We start from the raw sequence: 20,812 nt of genomic DNA, 5'->3' as shown, positions 1-20,812 counted from the left end.
TTATAAGATTTACAAACAATCTAAACGGATTTGATAGTTTTTCTACTAAGGAAATTATAAATTTTTTTAAAATTATTCGACCCATTATTTTTTTAACCTCTTGAAGCAATGGTTCGTCCAATCAAAAATTGTTTCAGACATGTTTTAGATAAAAATTATAATTTGAAGGGGTTTGATAGTGTACCTACTAAGGGAGTTATGAAATATTCTACCCCTTATTTTTTCAACCCCTAGCAACAATGGTTTGTCTAATAAAAAATTGTTTCAAACTAATGTTATAGATAACAATTGTAAGATTAATACATCATTTGTACGAATTCGATGTTATGCCTACGAAGGGAGGTATGATTCTTTTGTCCTCCAATCATTGTTTTTTAAACCCCTTGCAGTTATGGTTGGTCATATCAAAAACTTATTCACACAAAATATTTTGGTATTACTCCTATGAGTTATAATACGTTCAAATGGATGTGATATTTCCCATATTATGGGAGTTACGGTGATATTTCTGTTTTTTAAAAAACCTTCCCCTTATTTACTCCATTTACTCCTTTGGTCGGATATTGCCCATTAATGAATTCGACCAAGATTTTTCACTACTAGATTTTATGTATCAGTTTGGAAGTTATTTATGAAAAATTGTGACAGTCATCGTGTCCATAAAAAAGTGATATATATCTTCACACAAACACACACACATATATATATAGAAGTATAAATATATATAAAAAAAATTGAGTTGAGATGGTTTTGGGGTCTACAGACCATGAAACGAAATCTATATAAAAATTTTCCGGAAGTTGCACCATGGTAACAGATACAATAAGTAATATTTCTCGAAATCTACCTAAAAGAGACATTTATGTATGGAACCATAATTATATATATATATATATATATATATATATATATATGAGACCATAATTGTGTGGTGTAAATAAAAAAACCTGGCCATGTCTTTTCCTAAATTAGTAGAATTTACAGTTTAAAAATTATTAATTTGTTGATGCACCTAATTATATACATAAAAATAAGAGTATTACCCATTAAAAAATTTAAATCATGATCACAGTATACTTGTTACATATGAAAGCAATGGATGTATAATATTACAGAAAACACATCTAATTATTAAATAAAGCATCTTATATTCATACATGTTACAATTTTTGAAGTTTTTGTTAATGAGTTCCATTTGAATACTCGCAAACCTCTAACTAAAATGAACATAAAAATAATGTCATCTCTCAAACACTGCCCCACGAATTAATAAACTCACCTAAAATAATTCTTTAACTGTCATCACTGAAGTGTTTCAACTTTTAAAGATGTCTGTCCGCATCGCCAACCTCCCCTTCTTCGCCTTACTCTCATTTGTTTTGTCATCACACGTTTTTCTAACTAGTGCTTTCCCCTCCAGTGTCTCTGTGACTGCGCTCTGTGCACTTCAGCAATTAATGATAGCACCCTGGCCTTGGAGAACATTAATATGTTTGTCTGGTCGGTTGTGACATGCTGCATGCGTACGTTTTGTAACTTAATGTTGCCCATCTTTCACTTGCTAGGTAGGATCAATTTAATATTGTTCATGTCGGATGACTGTAATATTTCTTGTTCTTAGCATCACAGTAACAATCCTGTATTTCGCGTTAAGTTGGCATGTACCTTGGAGCTATTGCACGACCCCTCAACCAGTTAACTGACCTGTTCCACTGCGCAGATTGTAAAATTCTGGCGAAGCTATGTTCATACTTGGATCAATTTTAATGATTGTATACTCTTGTATTTTTAAAATAGTAATCTATCTTCATTGCTAACTATAGCCCAATCATCTTTGTGATAAGTTTGTTTTAAATGCATATCACGTTTTGCAATATGTGTTTTCATATAATGCAGCCTATTAGGGCTGTGCGAATCCTCCATTTTCAGTTTGATTCGATTCTGAGTCGAATCCCTACAACTACTATTTGAAATTTGATTCCAATTTTGAATATTTTCTTTCATTTTTAAGTTTTATTATCATAATAATTTGCATTAAGTTTATAATACTCATATTACTGAAGGATAAATAGTTTCACAAACAAAAGAGTTGACAATATTAATTTATTACATACAATTTCCAGTTGGCAGTTGTAGAAATAATAATTACCGTATTTACTCATGTATAGCGCGCCCTCGTGTATAGCGCGCAACACGATTTGTGCAACAAATTCCAAAGAAAAATTATTTTTTCCCGTAAATAAATTTTACTAACATTTTGTGGTACCTGTTAAGTAATTACGTATGAAACAAATGATAATTTAAATTGATGTGTGGTGATGCGTCAGGAAAATACTTAAACTCTGCTGTGTAGACGGAAGATAATGAAGCGCTGTATCGTCACAACTGGCACGTGGGCGGGAGGGATGGAGACAGGCAGGAACGGGACGTGGAGGACTAGATGACTCACCGGTAGCAGCTGCGACGAGGAAGCGAAGGAAGTGGGAGGAGGAATGGCGACAAAATTCTCTCTCTCTCTCTCTTTCTTTCTTTCTCTCTCTCTCTCTCTCTCTTTTTATTTTACTAGCTGCGCTGGCTTTCTGTAGAGGGGGAGGTCTAAAAATAAACAAGAGACGTGCGAGCTTGCGCGCGCACATGTGTGTGTGTGTACTGTGAGCGTGTGTGTGCGAGAGACCAGGTTGTGTGTGTGTGTGAAAGAGAGGCCTTGTTGCTTGTGCGTATGTGTGGGGGCTGGCCAGAAACGTCACCCGTCACCCGGCAGTTAACGACTTCCACTCCTCCTTCCCGCCACACCCCATCACTTTTTTTTTCCGTGTATAGCGCGCATCCTTATTTTTTTCCTTTACTTGAGGGGAAAAAAGGGCGCGCTATACACGAGTATATATGGTAACTTGAATGTAAGAACTTCTTTAAATGCTATTTGTTACTTTCATATACAACATTCACAGATTTATATAGGCTACACTGCTACAGTTTACTGTACATACGAAATAAAATACTTTGACATAAGATTTATGGTAGGCTGTATATACATACATTGAAACAAATGATTTTACAAAAATAAGAATTACGTAGACCTACATGTTAAAGCTACTTATTCCTTTCACAAAAAGCTAAAAATATAGGCCCAAGGACTAATCCAAACATCCCTTTTCAATAAACAACTCAGGTGTGTCAAGTTCATTATCATCTTGTGTACTTACCTATATAAAAAATGGATAAGCTTAAGCAGGCTCAATGATGTACCTTGAAATGTCATCAAGCACACTCTCATAAGGTAAGGGATCATTCACGGCCACTGACTGTGAAGCTGTATCAAATTTGTTCCACACTGAGAACTGAGAAGATGATGATGGCTGAAGTGTATTTTGTGCCCCTGTTGTTTGTTCATTATGGATGCCTTCAAAACTTGTGTCAGACTCTATGAACAATTTTAGAGAATGTAGCCCTATCTTCTTTTCATGGTCGTGTAACAAAATTGCTTTATACCTTGGATCTACAATCATTGAAATAACATATTCTTCTCGTAGTCTGTAGTCAGGAAATTGCACAAGCATTGCCTTAAGCATGTTACGTGCAAAGACAACGCCACTTCCTGCTTCAGCTCTTGAGATGAAAGTTTCTAACAAATCTTTAATGCCATCTATAATGGTGGTATACTTTTCCCCACACAAATCATTAGTAGCTTCATAAATAGGTGCTAATACATCCACCACACCTGCAATCAATCTCCATTCAAGAGCATTTAAATTATCCATTGAGCATGAAGAAGCAAGCTCAGCTGCAAATACTTCTTTCTGATTCAAGAGACGTAAAAGCATTGCATATTCACTGTTCCAACGTGTTTCAACATCTTGAATGAGGTCATATTGTAGTTTCCCCATTTGTTCTTGAAGTGTGTGCGATTGCTGAGTGGCTTGTGAGCTACGCTTGTAATGGCCCACAATGCTGCGTGCTTTCTTGCAAACTGATTCCATGCCAGGAGTTTCCTTTTTTCCATCATTTACAGCTAATTGCAGGGTATGACCCAAACAATTGAAAGGTACCCAAAAAGTTTTTGATAGTGCAAGTTTAATTTCTTTGCATTATCAGATAAGACATACACATGTACACCTTGGGGAATTTTCCACTTGTTTGAAACGTCCAAAAATACATTGCAAATGGCAACACCACTGTGTTCCCCAGAAAAAGGAATGATTCCCAATGTGTGATGTACAAGTACAAAGTCGCTAGTCAAGTAATGGCAAGTCAGTGACAAGTAGTTATCATTACTGCGAGATGTCCACATGTCTGTAGTGTATGAAATGGAGCCAACACCGTTTTTAAAATCATGTTGCATTTCTTCTGTGACCTTCTTAACTGTATCTTCATACATTTGTGGAATTACAGTTTGTGAAAAGGTAGTGCGGTCAGAAATTGTGTACTGTGGTTATACTAAATTCATCATTTCAACGAAACCTCTGTCATTAACAATACTGAATGGCTGAAGATCAATTGCAATCATTCAGCCAATACTTTTGGTGATGGAGACTGCACGGGGGTTGTTAACTGAATATTTATTACTTTTTTCAAACAATAATGGTACCTAAAGTTTTTTGAGCCTTTTTTACTACATGTGTTGGTTTTTGCTTTTCCATCTGCATCTGCAAGAATTCTGAATATTGCTTTGCGTGTAACTTGAAATGTCTGGCCATGCTTGATGTGCAACCTGTCGTTATTTTGAGTTCACGCCCACATGTATTACATTTTGATTTTAATTCCGACACTCTTTCAAAATAAGTCCAAACACTGCTACGACTTTTTGATGACACCGGCTGTACACATGCCAAAGCATCACTGTTGGCGGCAGCGGAAATCATTCTTCAGCACAGTAGGCTACCACAGAAAACAGTAGTTACTTTACCTTCGATGTTGTGTACAAGTAAGCAAGCCCGAACATGAACGTGTGTGGGAACATATATGCAGATGCTTCAAATAAAATTATGTTAAGGCAATTACAACTACCACAAATTCTTCTAGACTGCTACTTGATCACGTTTACTAGTGTACTGACTTGAGATTATGTCAATTCAATATACAAATTTGGTAAATAATCGGCAAACGATATTAACACCCAAGTACCAACAACATATTAAAAAAGTCTCCCATAACAACCTAAAATATAATTTTATTTATACCAAAAAAATATAGTACTTAACTTTTAACATTATTTTTTATTTTTATTTTAATAACAAAACAATTGTCTGATTTTGTATTATTTTATTTCGTCAGACGCATGCCTGTTAGTTGGTGTTGCCCGAGTGCAGTAAGTGCAACCAGAGTATTGACAGAGAACAGATTAGAGTATTATTCTGTCATGTTGGTGTTCTGCTTTCATCCTACGAATTCAACATTCAAAATGGCAGCTTGGAAAAAAATATTTGCTTTGCGGGATGTTCCTTGCGTTCATATGATTAAAAAATTTTGATTTGTATTCAAAGCCCTATTACCGTAATTATGTGATACGGTAAGCTGCAAATTAAACATTTTAATTGTCTTGAATAAATAAAATTCATTAAATTCTTGATGTGTATGTGCGATCATAACCTTAACATTTATATATATATATATATATACACACACTGGAAGCATTTCGAATCCATTAAAATTAATCGGGACGAGTTCAGGTATTCATGGAACCGAACCGAAATAGAAAATTTCGGGTACCCGCACACCCCTACAGCCTATGCGTTTTCCTCATTGTAATGCCAACACTGGAGAAAACCATTAGCGTGTTTCATTCATCATGCACGTCATGCGAAGCTGTTTTAAATTTCCTTGTGATGGATTCAATTATGCTTACGACAATTTTGATATCTATTTTTAGGAGTGCCTTAGCATGTGATATGATAATGTATTGTTATGAACATAAGAGACTAGACCGCGATGCCAGGATCAGTGCTGGCTGGCAGTCCTGAACGTCCATGTGCGGTTCGCTGACGCAAGGCATGCCACGTGCGCTTGGCCTGTTTACAAGGGTTGTCGCTACCACCCTCCCCCCTCCGCTCTTCGCGCATCGTCCTGCCTCGGCACTGTTATCTACTGCTGAGCAGTCTTGGGAATTCCGCGGGACTTTGCGTGAGCAAGCAATGCTATTCTCGATGCGACTCTTCACAACTGCTCTCGTCGGTTCGAAAATAGCACCACAGACTACTTAAGCAGCAACACCAGCCTCCATGAGAGTTTTTGGCGACAGAGATCGGCGAGGTGTGTGGCGACAGCTCCGTGGTGAGTTCCGCGAGGAGTGCGGCAAGAGTCTTGCGACAGGTGCTGCGGTAAGTTCCGTGACGAGTTCGGCGACAGTTCCGAGCAAGTTCCGCGACAGTTTCGGAGTTCCAGAGTTCCCAGCGCGAGGGGAAGTGTGACATCGACAGAGGGTGAGACACCCCCCCCCCCCCCCCCCTTTTCCCATAAGAGTGGCACAATGCGGAGTGACGGGATAGAGAGTGCGACTGAGTGTGTGGACAGGTGCGAGGTAAGGGGTGAACCACTGTTGAGCCTAGCTCCAGTGAGGAATGTTGACTGTGGAACTTGACAGACATGGAGTGACTTGCAAATAAAATTTTTTTTAAGTGTGAGTAATTGGTGATTAGGCATTTTTAAGTAAGATTATTTACTATTGATGTAAATATTAGTAATAAATAAAACTGTAATAAAACCTAATTGGGCTATCCCTTATGAACCCAGATTTCCCCCACATTAAATCGTAACAGTATGTTAACCATGATGATCTTTAATAACATCTTGCATCATATTACTGTGATGATGTGTCCATCCTGCCTCGCGCAAATTGGAAGCTATTAGGAACCGCTTATTTCTGATAGGTTTCATCACTAATCAAAATCTATCTCTCAAGCAAACATTTTTCTTCTTTTATGTATAATTTTTTCCCACATTGTTAATTTTTTTTATAGCAAATCTATCTTGCTATCCAAAAGTTGGCAAATAAATTATGTGACATTAATGTAGACATCTTTATTAAGATAAAACATTATTAAAATCAGTCGATGAACAAATAGAATGCTTAGCAACCAAATTAGCTAGAACGCCTACACTTCATATGTACTTACTTTCCACTGGAATCTGCCGTCTGCAATGGTCTAAAAACTTTGTTTTGGACGCGAACAAACCGCCACAGATGGGACACCCTACAAGCTTTTCTTGAGTGTGTGTCCGAACATGGTCACCAAGTTTGTAGACTTCACGGAAATTTGATCTGCAGCCTGAAAAAAAAAAAACAGTTTGTAAGCTGTGGCAATTAGAACCTTAGGCCCGAATTCAGAGTTGACCTTCGAAAGCGCATCCAACTCTCATTCATCTGGCAGACTCTCCACCTCTCATACTTCAAAAACGCCTTTCAAATGACTGCCAGCTGAAAGCTTGTTCCCATCCACTTTCAGTGAAGATCTGGCAACTTGGCACAAATATTTTCTTAGATCAAGTACTTGGAGTGTGTGTGGAAAAGCGCTCTATTTCATTTCGATTGTCTTTTGTCTGCTCTCCCATTGAAAATAATATTTTGTTTGGATTGGACACGAGGTTAGAGTTACCAGACACTGATAATAAAAAAAGGAGGACATTCATCTCGCAAAAGGAGGACATTTCACTAAAAAGGAGGACAATATATTTTTTTTTTAAAAAGCCATGAATTAATTACAATGGAGTACGATATTTTACAATGTTTTGACATTTAATACAGTTTCAGTATAAAGAATCAAACAAACCACGCATATACAGCATATTAAAAACACGTGCTTCTGCATGTGCTGCTACCTGTCAAGCTGTCATAGAACTACTTACTAGTGGGATGACTCTGCGGACAGTGCGCGCTTTACTCAGAGTGTAACTTCAGGAATTATCTCACTTTATAAAAAAGCCGGACATTTTGGAGCATTAAGGAAAATCCGGCCGGACGCAAAAAAATACATAAAAAGGAGGACATGTCCTCTTTTTGCTGGACGTCTGGTAACCCTACACGAGGTTGAGTAATTTTCTTAAGATGGATACGTTGCCTAAAATTATAGTGTTTTCTCCAGATGAAAAAGCAATTATTTTTGATCTCGTGAGAAAGCACAAAACCGTAATCGAAAACAAAAAAAAAAAAAAAAAAAAAATGCAGTTTCTTACAGAGAAAAAAAAATTGTGTTTCGAACTCTTGATCCCGATAAAAATCAAACGGGTCTGCTACCTTCGTGGAACTGGATTTTCATTTTTAAGATCATCAAAAAATTCAAAAACCTCGTCAATGTGATTTGGAAATTCATCCAAATCTTCTGCCATCGCTACAAAACACGTGTCTGATGCACACTTTGCGGGCGAAACGATTTCTTTAAAAACGCATATTTAATTCCAAAACATTTTACATATCTGCCATATGACAAAAATGTTTTAAACAATTACAAACATACATGAACACGTTTTTATGTGGGAATTATATATTAAAACCATCAACTGCTCCGCCAATTTTCAACTGAACAGGCATTCGAATGAGCTTCAGACCACATTCACTTTCAAGTGGTTGGCTCTCCTTATCCAGCAGTCAACCAACCACTGAAAAACGTCTCTGCCGAGCAGCTTCAATGGAAAAGCCTTTCGGTGTGTGAATAACCGTCAAAAGAGCTCTCTGAATTCGGCCCTTAGTGTTTATTAATTTGTAATGAACCAATCTATGTGAATCAATTGTAAACGGCTATGATGGCATCAATAAATCTAAATTATTATTCACCTGTATAAACTTTTGGGGGTGGATATATAAACTAAAAGAAGACATATTAAATCAATATGTTTTTAAGATAAGCATTTTTATTGGTTATTTTTTAGGGTATCTCTTCTTCAAGGCATAGCACATAATTTAACCAAATACCTTAACAGTGACTGGCTACAACAAATATGTTTTTCTGTGAAATCTTTTAATTACAGAATTGAATTTAATTTTCAGAATGAAATACTACAGTCATAGTATCATCAAAGGTCCCTCTTCTTCAGTCTCAGAAAATATATAAGTGTGTACTTCTTGCCTTAAATAAAATTTTTAAACAATGACAAGATCTGCAACAACAATAATTTTAAAAAATGTGTGTGGCCACAAGGTGTTTTAGATGTGTAACTTCACACATCTACAATCAACTTGAAAAATAAAAGAATATTCAAAAAATTTACAAAAATGATAAAACCAAACATTAAAATTACACAATAACATACTAAATATTAACACATGTACATTATCTGCTGCTAAAAAATGTTTCCAGCGGGCTGTGTTCACAAGGAGCTGCGGTCAGCAGGAAGTGTGTGTCAGAAGAGTTTTACAAGTATATATTTTTTTAAGTTTGGTATGTGATAACAAAGCAATTTTTTAAAATTTTGTCCATCTTAATTTGATGAAACAACTGTTTTTATTTTTAAAAAAAAGTAGAAAAATACAATACTAAAAAACACACAAACAATATTGGAAATAACAACACAAATTTCCACAGTTAAAATTCAATTTAATTGAATATTTAAAGACAAATGTCATCTCCAATTTAATTAAAAAATGCAGCACTGTAGCACCACGTCATTAAGACTTGCCCAACAGCGAGTAGCGGGGCACTCAATATCCCCCCCACCCCCCTCAATTCTCCTAAACTCTTGACTGTTGCACTTTTCAGTATGCTCTGATCAGTGTTTGCTTAGACTTAACCTTCTGGCTGTAAAGAAGTTTCACTTCACTAACAAGTTTGACCTAAAAAATTGAATCATTAATGGTATCTTTCAGTTCACATCCCCCCCCCCCCCCCCTACAATAACTATATTTGAAATACCAAACTACTTCTCACCTCTCCAGTTGCATGACACTCCACCTTTGACAAACCTGCCCCGGGGGTTGGCCAGAACATGTGACTGTACGTGATAGAAAAACACCTGTGGATTGTTGAACTCTCTCTCGCAGTCTGACCAATAGCAAGCAAACGATTCTGGCAGGTCAGGGATGAGGTTTCTTCCTGCACTGCTGATCACGCAAGGCTGTGGGCATTAAACATGATCATTAATAAAGGATAGAGATTACTTGCATTAATAGTAAATACTCAGGCAGAGAATGCTGCGTAAGTTAATTAGATTGGTAAATTTAAAATGTAGGAGTAAAATTTACACACAACTCAAAACTAAATACCAAATTTTCAGACACATTTTAAGATGGCATATACAAATAAATAACCAATTTAATTCTGATTCAATGTACACATACATATATTAAATAAAAAGATTAATTTTAATACATCTGGCTGAAATATATAAATAATAATAAAAAAAACTTTGATACACAATTGTAAGTAATTATGCATCTTTTAAACACTCTAGACTTTATAATGAACAAGAAACACAAAAATATATAAGTAGCCATCTATCTAGATGGTTCTAAGCTAAAGAGTATAAGTCAAAATTTGCAAAAATGTCATATATTTTATATTAATTTGTAATTTTATATTAATACATAAATTGAAAGTTAAGTGGTGCCATATATTTAGAAATGTAGTTTCAAAATATACTGTACACAAAACATACAAAACAACACCACATAATCTATACTAATAATAAAACTGCTTTAAGGCAAAAAGTCTGTACATTGGATAAAATTATAGGGGGAAAAAACTATTGCAAATGTCTATTTACATTATTGAGAACCCCAAAAATATTTTTTTTTTTTTTTTTTTTGGTCTTTTTGTTTGAGCATCAATCAAAAACTACTGAAGGAATTTTGATTAAATTTTTTTTATTGGAAAGTTATTTTGCTAACTTAGAAACTAGGCCTTGTCTAAGTACAGAATTCCACCCATAAGGGAGTGAAAAAGGGTTAATATGTTTTTAAGATAGTTAATTATAACTCTGAAACTAATCACGCTTAATAAACGATAATGGATACCAATGATTAACATTTGAAAAATACTCACCACAAGTTTTATATTTTACGAATTTAAACCCCTAAAGGTTGAAAAAGGGGTAAGTATGTTTTATAGTTAATAATTATAGCTCCGAATTTAATTAAGCGTAATGAATGATTTAGGGTACTAATAATAAACATTCAAAAACTTACAACAATTTTTTATATTTTGCGAAATTCAATCTCTAAGGGATTAAAAGGAGTATGTTTTAAAAGTTAATAATTATATCTCAGATTTTAATTAGGCATAATGAATTATTTTGGGTACCAATAATGACCATTAGTAAACTCCCATCCACAATTTTTATCTTTTGCGAAATTCAACCCCTAAAGGGTGAAAAAGGGGTAATTATGTTTTAAAGAACAATATTATAACTCTGTATTTAATTAAGAGTAATAAATGATTTTGGGTACCAATAATTAACATAAAAAAATCTACTATAACAATTTGTATATTTTCTGAAATTTAAACCCTAAAGGGTAAATAAGGGGTGTGTATGTTTTAAAAAATAATAATAATATCTTTCAATTTAATTAACTGTAATGAATGACTTCCAGTACTAATAATGAACATACAAAAACTTTCATAAACAATTTTTATATATTGCAAAATTAAACCCCCTAGGGCTTAAAAAAGGGTAATATTTTTATAGATCAATAACTATAACTCCGTATTAAATTAACCATAGTAAATTATGACCATACAATACCAATGATTACCATACAAAAACTTCCACTCTCAATTTTTGTATTTTCGAAATCCAACTCCTAAGGCGTGAAAAAGGGGTAGCCTAAGTATACTTTAAAGATTAATAATTTTATCTCCGAATTTAATTAAATTTAATAAATGCGATTGGGTATCGAATACTAACAACCACAATTTTTTCATTTTGCATAATTCAACACTTGTGTGAAAAAGAAGTATTTTTTAAGATTATTATTTATATATCATAACTTAATAAAGCATAGTAAATGATTTTGGGTACAAATTAAACGTACAAAAACTACTAACCACAATTTTTTTGTTTTGTGAAATACAACCCTTAAATTGTGAAAAAGGAGTAAGTATGTGTTTAAGATTAATCATTATATATCCAAATTTAATCATGCGTAGTGTGATATTGGGTACCAATAATAAACATACAAAAAATAACCACAACTTTTACATTTTCCGAAATTAAACCTGTAATAAATGAGAAAATGGTAAGTATATTTTGGTTAGTAATCATATCTCCAACTTAATTATTAAGTGTAATAAAATAATTTGTCTACCAATAATAAACATACAAAAACTACCAACTACAATTTTACCATTTTGCAAAATTCCAGCCATAAGATGTGAATGAAAAAGGGGTGAATATGGTTTTAAGATAAATGATTTAAACTTCAAATTTAATAAGCACAGTAAAAAAAATTGGGTATTAATAACACACATGCAAAAAGACGTATAGTGATATTTAAAATAGCATGTTTGGAACACACGTTTTAGTAACAGAGTTTGTTAAGTTTGAAAGTAAACACCGTATTCCTATAAAGGATATTATATTTTTTATATAAAATAAGTATATCATATATGATCCAATTTTGCGTCTTCTTACTAAAAGAATATTAACATCTCCTCGAACTGCTCTAGCAATGTTGCATCCAGTAGTGTATTTTCTAGAACATTATTAAACTGTGGGTCTGTAGGATTCAAATTTTCGTCAAGAATCAATCGCCATATTTATTCATTTATTGCATAAACATTTTTTTTTCAACATGTACTACTCATTGCTTTCTAAGAAATATTTTTAAAAACATCTTAATATATATAAATCCAGTGTCCTGATGTTTGTTTCCAGTGAACTCTTCACCAAGTCAACCGATTTCGATGAAAATTGGCATTTATGTGTAATTTTTTCCAACTTGAGAGATAGGATAGTTTTTATTTCGATTAATGGTCTTAATAATTTATAATTAATAATAAACTGTCTACCATTTTGCTTTATTCAAACTCTAAGTTTGTTAAAAAGGGTAGGTGTGTTTTTAAAAAAAAAATTTAACACTTCTAATTCAATTAGAACTAGAAGTAAGATACTAAAAAAACCTGCATCTAAAGTTACGAATAGCTTTTTTTTTTGTATTTACAAAAATTTGTCTTTTAATGGGGTGTAACAGGGTAAGTTTTCATTTATTTTACTAAATTGTATCTCCGAAACAAATTAAGTTTTATAAAAATTAAAAGGAAAAATTATAAAATATAAATTATTATTTTACTTAATTGCAAGATTCATCCCCTAAGGGATGTCAAGGGTTAATGTTAGGACTAGGAGTAAAGAAAAAATGCAATTTCCGAATTTACTAGATCTAAGGATTAAAGATTAAGACTGAAAAACAGCACATAAAGTTACTAATTGTATTTTTTTCAGTTTTTCTGGATTTAGTCTTTTGAGGGTGGGAAAAGGGAGTGAATTATGTTTTATTATAAAAATTTTATAGCTCCATAGCAAAGCTGAATGTAAGAAACTTAACATAAATAATGTAAATAAGAATTATGTAGAGTTCTTTCACCTTTTTTCAATATTCGACCCTAAAGGTTATGAAATGGGGGCACGTTGGTTTTTATAGTAGCAAATCATGTATCCAAGAAAATTAAGATGAAGGTAAAAAACCATAGCAAGAATAAGGTAAAAATTATGATTTTATATAATTTTTACCTTTACCATTTTTCTATATTCAACGTAAAAGGGATGGAAAGGTAATTGATTTTTTTTACATTATTGAAAAGTCATATCTCAGAAGCTGATCAAGCGGAATGTATGTTATGTGGTATTATTTACAGATTTGTCACATCCACCAAATCATTCTTACAACATGCTAAAGTACTAATTCTTAAAAGGTGACATTTTGGAAAATAGTGTTTTAACATTTAAAAAATAATGTTTTCTGATCATATAAAACTTAATTTAAGAATAAGAAATGTTTAATAAACATTTCTTAACCTACTTTCTCTTATTTAAATTTTTTGAAACATCACCTCTGAAGTTGTAACACTGGTTAACATTATTAATTAAAATAAAAAGGTTATGGTATTTATTAAATCATTAGCAAAATTAATTTAACACAATAAAAATAAGTTATTATAATTGTTTTGGAGTTTACATATGCTATTAAAAGAATGAAAAGGTTGAGTTAGATTTTTTTTCCATTATTAGATATTGACACATTTAATTAGTTCTTAATTTTTACATTGGCATCCCTGAGGGAAAAGAGGTGAGGGGTACAAAATTTGGGGATTTTGTTTAAGTAATACAAGTAAACTAAAAGACAACTAATATGTTGTATAATAAATTTGATAACTGTATTTTATATTTCAAATAAAGATGTGACTGTATCAAATATCCTTAAATAATGGGAGGTATTTGTAATAAGGTAAAATTATTTAGGTAGGGGACATCATAATAAGAGTAAACGAAATAGAAAATATACTTCAGGGCTTTTTCAGAAGTTGATATCTGTGTAGTTGTGCACATATTGGTATCTCTCTGAAGAAGAGGAAAATTATGTTTGATTGTGTTTAAGTTTGTAAGAGAAATGGAACAGCAAACAATGAATGAACTAGTGGAAATAGTATAAATGTAAGAAAATTTTTTTGGGAATCATTAAGTACAGTACAGTTTCACCCAGTGTATTCTATTTGGGGATACCGGTATTTAAATTGTAAAATGTGAGGGAAGAGTAGAATTATTTATTTGGTATCGTGAAATAGAGTACAGTCCTACCCAGTCTATTCTAGGTCGCGATACCAGTATTTAATAATGGAAAAAAAAGTGAACTATATTATGAAATTGGCGATACCTGTGTTTTGTATGTTAAAAAAATTTAAATTTTGAAGAAATGTGTTATTGGTATCATAGTGTAGAAAAGAAGGGATTTAATACTGGATAAAGATACATAAGTGAAAAATAGAGATTACAATGTTTCCTGTCCAAAACCCTTATATTCCCTCGCTTATTCCTCAAGAAAGTAGGGGTGGTAATGACATAGGCGTCGCCATCTTGGTGACGTAATGACTAATGGTATGGTATCGCAATCTAGAAGAGTCTCGTTCATTTAAAGTGCCAGATGTGGATTGTCTTCTTTGACTAAAGGATCAAGCACTTTTGTGACTGCAGAATCCTCTAAAGTAGAAAAACAATGGTCCAGAAGGTGATTTAAAGCCTGGCAGTTTGACTGTGTTGGGATAATCTGAAACATGATATGAAGTTAATGAAGGCATGAGCTTTGGACTTAATACTAGTTGGAAGTATAAAGAGTATTTTCCTATCCATCTATTCCACACCAACAACATTTAAGTCACCAATTATCAGTATATCACCTAGATAATTCATCAATTTTTCTGCAAGACTTTCAAAGCATGTAATGCATACTTCAGGTGAGGTATGAGGGGGGGAATAAAAATGATACCAAGCATTAAGAACTTGATTTGTGCAGTTTTAATTTTAACCCAGACAGCTTTAATTCCCATTGATCATATTTGTGGATTGGCAGAACACTTTTGAATTGAAGTTTATTGCTAGCCATCAATACACGGTCACCTCTTTCCATTATTGTCAGGATGGAGTGTCTGTCAGTTATAAAGAATTCTAAAATTTAAGATAACATTTAATTGTATATGAAGGTTGACATATTTGCAATGTTATATATGAGTACCTTAGAAGTATTTAAATACAAGGGAATAAAACATTATGTATAAATTAAATTAGTACATACATTTTTATTAACCATACCTCTTATTTAAACAAATTAAATTTATTTCACATTGAAACCTTCTGCAGAAAGTCTATATGTACTATAATATTATAGATTTTCATATTTATACCCTGATTCCCAACGTAAAATATTAAATAAGCATACCTATTGATTCCAATATTTGCTATTTTTTTTATACTCTTCAGTTTGAGCTGATTAAATTTGATTTACCCAACTAAAGACATGGGAATAGATTCTGTAATACAAAATAATAGTAATATGTACTGTGGTATGTTATGCTACAGAGGCTAGTCTAGAATAGGCACTACAAGAAGTCTTATTCAAAAATAAAAACATCCAACAACTTACATGCGCATCTGAGCAGCGAAGTACTTTGGAACCAATGCATTTTATTTTTGTGTGATATGAATGAAAATTAACGTGGCGTATCACTTCACAGCGATCATCAGTTTCGAAACCACAGCTACTCCACAGGCAGACGTACATTTCTGAACAAAAAATATATACAGGTACATGCTTGCAAATATTGCAAAAATATTACTGCTAACACTACACTAAAAATTAATAGAAACTATTACAACAACATCAAACACATAATTAGGAGGAATGTAAAAATGGGCAGCTTTAATTTGTAACCACTGAATTTCAGCAATTACTTACTCATTATGTAGGTAGGCTACTAGACAACATGTGTGGCCAGGATCTGATCACTGAGGTGTCACTCTCTTAAGTGACAAGAATTTGAAGTTCAATCCCTATTACTGGCATGACTCAAACCATCAGCACCAAGTTGGTACCCAAATAGTTTACTGAAGTCAGTTGTGTTATTGCCTCAGCAGAAAAAAATTATTAACTAAAGGTGTTTCCTTTCCTACATAAAAAGAGGTATCTCATTGTAGTAACACATTTGATTAGTCAGGCCTAGATGAAGACATTCATTTTGTTGCCAGTACAGTGAAAGTACACACATATGGCAGCCAGGGCCATTGAGAGGGAGGGGAGAAGGGGAAAAATCCCTGGGGCCCAGTGCCCAGTTGAGTTTTGACAAATTTTTTAATGCATAAGATTACCCTAAAAGTAGGAGAGAATTACAAGTCTATTGATAATAGAATTAATTGGAAAACTCCAAGTTACGCAATACACTCAGGTCACATTTACAGTTATGGCCACTGTAACATTTACAATCTTTAGATTTTTTTTCTTCTTCAAATCGTAGGGGTTTGAAAAATTTTATACTAAGTAATGGGGAGGTGGCCAGATAAAATTATTTATCCAAGGGCCCTTGGTGTCTCTTAACGCCACCATAGTTCAAATATTATGAAAGTTGAAGTCAGTGGATTTACCTTCCTGTTCCTCATTTATCTTCAGTTCTAAATCAGGAATGTGATGACTTACATGCAGCACGAACTGCTCAATATTGTAGGTAAGATATTCACAGTTTTTCCATTCACACCGAAGCGACAGCTTCATGTTCTGCAACCTTAACTTCCTCAACGAACATTTGCCTTTCACCGAAGAAGTTTCACTACTGTCCGAACCATTCTCTTTGCCAGAATCTAAAGCAGCAGGGTCATCGGCATCCTCTGAATTTTCATCTCCAGAAAGTTTCTGCTTTCCAGCACACTCCAGAGACGACACCCAATTTTCACAATTCTTACGAGCATCTTCTGAAGTATACACGCCTTCAGGGACACTGCGATGTGACCTCAACATGTAGGGAGATCTCCTGCCATTTGTGTCATGAGTTCCTAAAACAATCATTGTATGTTAGATGACATACCCTAACTACAGCGAGCACAAAAACCATTCACTTCACTCCTAATTAAAAACAGATAAAAATTTAATCAACTTTTCCGAACCTAGTAACTACAGTGTGCTGGATTAATAGCAACAAGTCATAGGTTCCTCAAGAACTGCAAGCATTTGGTCTGAGTAGATGACAAAAAATTACAAAATATTCAAATGACACTAAAGAATATAAATATTTTTGCATGATAATGAACCAAGGTTAAAAAGATTAAGTTATCAGTATACATGTTTTATGAAATATTTATTTATAAATGCTACTGGATCCAGCACTTTATTTAGGCAGCTTCAGCATTAAAATAATTATTTACATCTTGACAAGAATATTTTGGAGTTACTCTAATCACCATTCATGCTTCTGTAAAATGAAACAGCAATAATGGAATAAATTTATTACCTGGGAAAGATGTAATATTCTAGTTACGAGTTTATGTTTTGTGTTTCCTTTCTGCCACGTTAAATAGGTACCTAGCTACAGTATCCCACGACTACGGTAGCTTAACATTCACAGCATTTCAGTTACTTACTTCCAAAAAATACAATATTACATTTTTTTCCATTTGGTTTAGCAAGTTTAGGAGATTATACCTACAGCTTTGAGTTTGTTTGGTGTTAGGTCAGCCCAATTAAAAAAAAACTTTTCTACATCTGAAACAGCAATTCCAAAATGTTTTCTCTCTAAACCATGATGATTTTTTTTTGGATTTCAACCCAACCAACCGTGCACTTAAGTTTTAATTCCCTACACCTACAATAATTTTTTTAATTGTTTTTGATTTGAGGGGGTGAGGGGGGGGGGGGGGACAGACGACTAGAACTTTGTGAATTTTAGGCTATCATCCACTGATATTGAACTAAACACAGCGAAAATGTAAGCATGGCGCAAATCAAACACTCCCATCTACATGGTATTGGAAAGTAAAAAGTACTTCGGGTAATGAACTACAACTTCCTTTATTGCAATGCAGTTTTACAGAAATATAAGAATAATTAGAGGAACTTAAACATACCCTTTAATAAAGGTATTTATTTTTTAAAGTGGAGCAGTGCAAATAACAAGTAACCACGAAGCCTATCTTAAAGGCCCAGCTACAATCAAAACTGAATTAACACTTGGATAGTTATAGTGAAAAACACTTATAAATTATAAGAATGAAATCCATAATAGAGCACAGGAATTGTACAATTAAATGCAGAAATAAATTTTTTCACTTTTGGAAATCGGACAGTGATATTTAACTTCAAAAAAAATTATATTCTGCACAATCTAGTCAACACACACATTTTCTTATTTATTAAATAAGATTTTCGAAAAATGGTGATGTAGCAGGACATTCAGAACTAGGTACTGACTAGCCGAAATCATATCACGGTTTCAGTAATAATATAGAATTAAGCAAGAGTTCACCTAGAGCAAACTCTACTTAATACTAATAACGAGCTTTTGTAAATGTTTATGTATTACAATGTACAATTGTAGGTACACCTATCCCTCACTTAGCACGGCTTCAGATTGTGCAAATTTATTTAGCGCGATTTTAATTTTACTGCCCAAGTCTCAAATAGCACTTATGTAAATTTCAGTTAGGTAGCACGAAATCTCGGCAAAAAAAAAAAAATAGAGCACAATGCCAAAAGTTTGTTTCAACTTCTGTGAACATGTGCTGTGGGATACATTTAGCCAAACAAGGGGGGGAATAGAATCGCGCGCAGGTCTGTCTACGCTATCGGCTGTTGTACAAACATAAGCTGTGGCCAGTTAAATTGTGGCTATGGAGTGTAAAGGACCAAATGATTTTTACGTCCGCGTGTATGCCGCTGTACCATACCGTTGTCGCCTGGTCACAAACCGGGCCGTAAACTCAGTCTAGCCAGTGGCAAGGAATTCACTCAAAAAAATGCAACGTCTGCCTATTCAGCCGCCGGTAACTATACGTGCTTATCACTCATAATGCATCGTGTTAAAGTATTTGAAACAAAACTAGAAGTATTACAGTGCGTAGATTATCATGAAGGCAACGCTTAACGCTTATGTTGGTCGCACTTTAGTTTTAAGCAAGTCAACTGTGCACACAATTGTACCAAATAAGTACTCTTACCAAAAGTTTATATAAGTCTGATGCTGTGTTTGTACTGGCGGGAATATATTTGACATTACCAGAACAGAAATGAACAGATGATTCATGTGGAAAAGGTTGTTAAATGAATGCTGCAATGAAAAAAAATTGTCTTGACAGGATTGGTGTGAACCAGGTGGTGATATGCGAATAAGCACTTTCATTTTTGAAAAATTAAATTATAATTATCCCGACAGTAATATCGGTTTCACTTTCAGTAAAGGATGGTTTGCAAAAGTACGTGACGTGAGTTGAAGGTCACACCCAGGCGGGCAAGTCAGCCAGGCGACTGACAATAAAGTACATAACCACATATCTCCCATTACACAGTGTCGTATTTGTCATACAAAATGGGATGAGAGGCATATAAAGATAGATGGTGTGACACATTTATAGTTGAGTGTTATTCAATGCATTTATATAACGTAAAGTATATTCCCGCACAATTTTGGAACACATCAAATAAACTGGCCTTGCTATTTATGGAAACTAATGCTTCAGAATACGCGATTTCGAATAACAGGAGCATTTTTAGGAACGAATTAGTCATGCTAAGTGAGGGATAGGTGTAGTCTGATTGAATTACATGAGTTCAACTGTAATGTATAAAATACTGTGTTGTGCTTGTTAAGAGTATGTTGACTGTGGCCTAGCCTTTAAGATTAGTGCATCTATATTTGTTTGTACAAGGTTGCAAAGATGCAATGGAAAAGTTATATTCGCACAAGCCTTTACTTTTGGTTACATTATGAGTGAATGTAGCTTGCACTCCTCAATAGATGTCCGAATCTTTATGGTACTAGTGACTATTAATAAACTTAGAAAAATAACGCTTTATTACCAAATTCTCCTTGGCGTACATGTTCTGACATGTCACTACTAATATGATTATTCAAGGGAAATTGTTCACTTTCTTGTGTACGTGACGCGACAGCGCTGACCGCATTTGTAATGTTACCAAAAACATCCCTCTTCTTGCCACGTTTATTATTATTATTATACATTATAACTTATTACTATATTATCTAACTTGATTACAAGTACAAACAACGCCCTTCACTACATATTTTTTTCCTAATCGAAAATATAAACATTCGAAGATATAAACAATTAGTTAGGCTTAAAAATTTTGAATGTTGCCAACAAAAGAAGACACAAAAGAAAAAACATATTCGATACT

At 33.8% G+C, this 20,812-nt stretch overlaps 1 protein-coding gene across 1 annotated transcript in view; it reads right to left on the bottom strand.

Moving 5' to 3' along the window:
- The window catches only part of LOC134535118 (histone H4 transcription factor-like), a 35,598-nt gene extending 14,817 nt beyond the window's left edge, over positions 1–20,781 (bottom strand). The window contains exons 1-5 of the mRNA XM_063374059.1: positions 20,474–20,781; positions 17,053–17,457; positions 16,058–16,197; positions 9,855–10,041; positions 7,110–7,262 (exon numbers count right to left, since the gene is read on the bottom strand). Coding sequence (XP_063230129.1) covers positions 7,110–7,262; positions 9,855–10,041; positions 16,058–16,197; positions 17,053–17,457; positions 20,474–20,636 — 1,048 coding nt within the window. The 5' untranslated portion in view covers positions 20,637–20,781. The remainder of the gene's footprint in view (positions 1–7,109; positions 7,263–9,854; positions 10,042–16,057; positions 16,198–17,052; positions 17,458–20,473) is intronic.
- Between the last annotated feature and the right edge of the window lie 31 nt (positions 20,782–20,812).

Source organism: Bacillus rossius, chromosome 1, assembly GCF_032445375.1.
Source record: "Bacillus rossius redtenbacheri isolate Brsri chromosome 1, Brsri_v3, whole genome shotgun sequence".
Classification (NCBI taxonomy): domain Eukaryota; kingdom Metazoa; phylum Arthropoda; class Insecta; order Phasmatodea; family Bacillidae; genus Bacillus; species Bacillus rossius.
The sequence above is the reverse complement of the archived record's forward strand: the minus strand, read 5'-3'. Positions and strand labels throughout refer to the sequence as shown.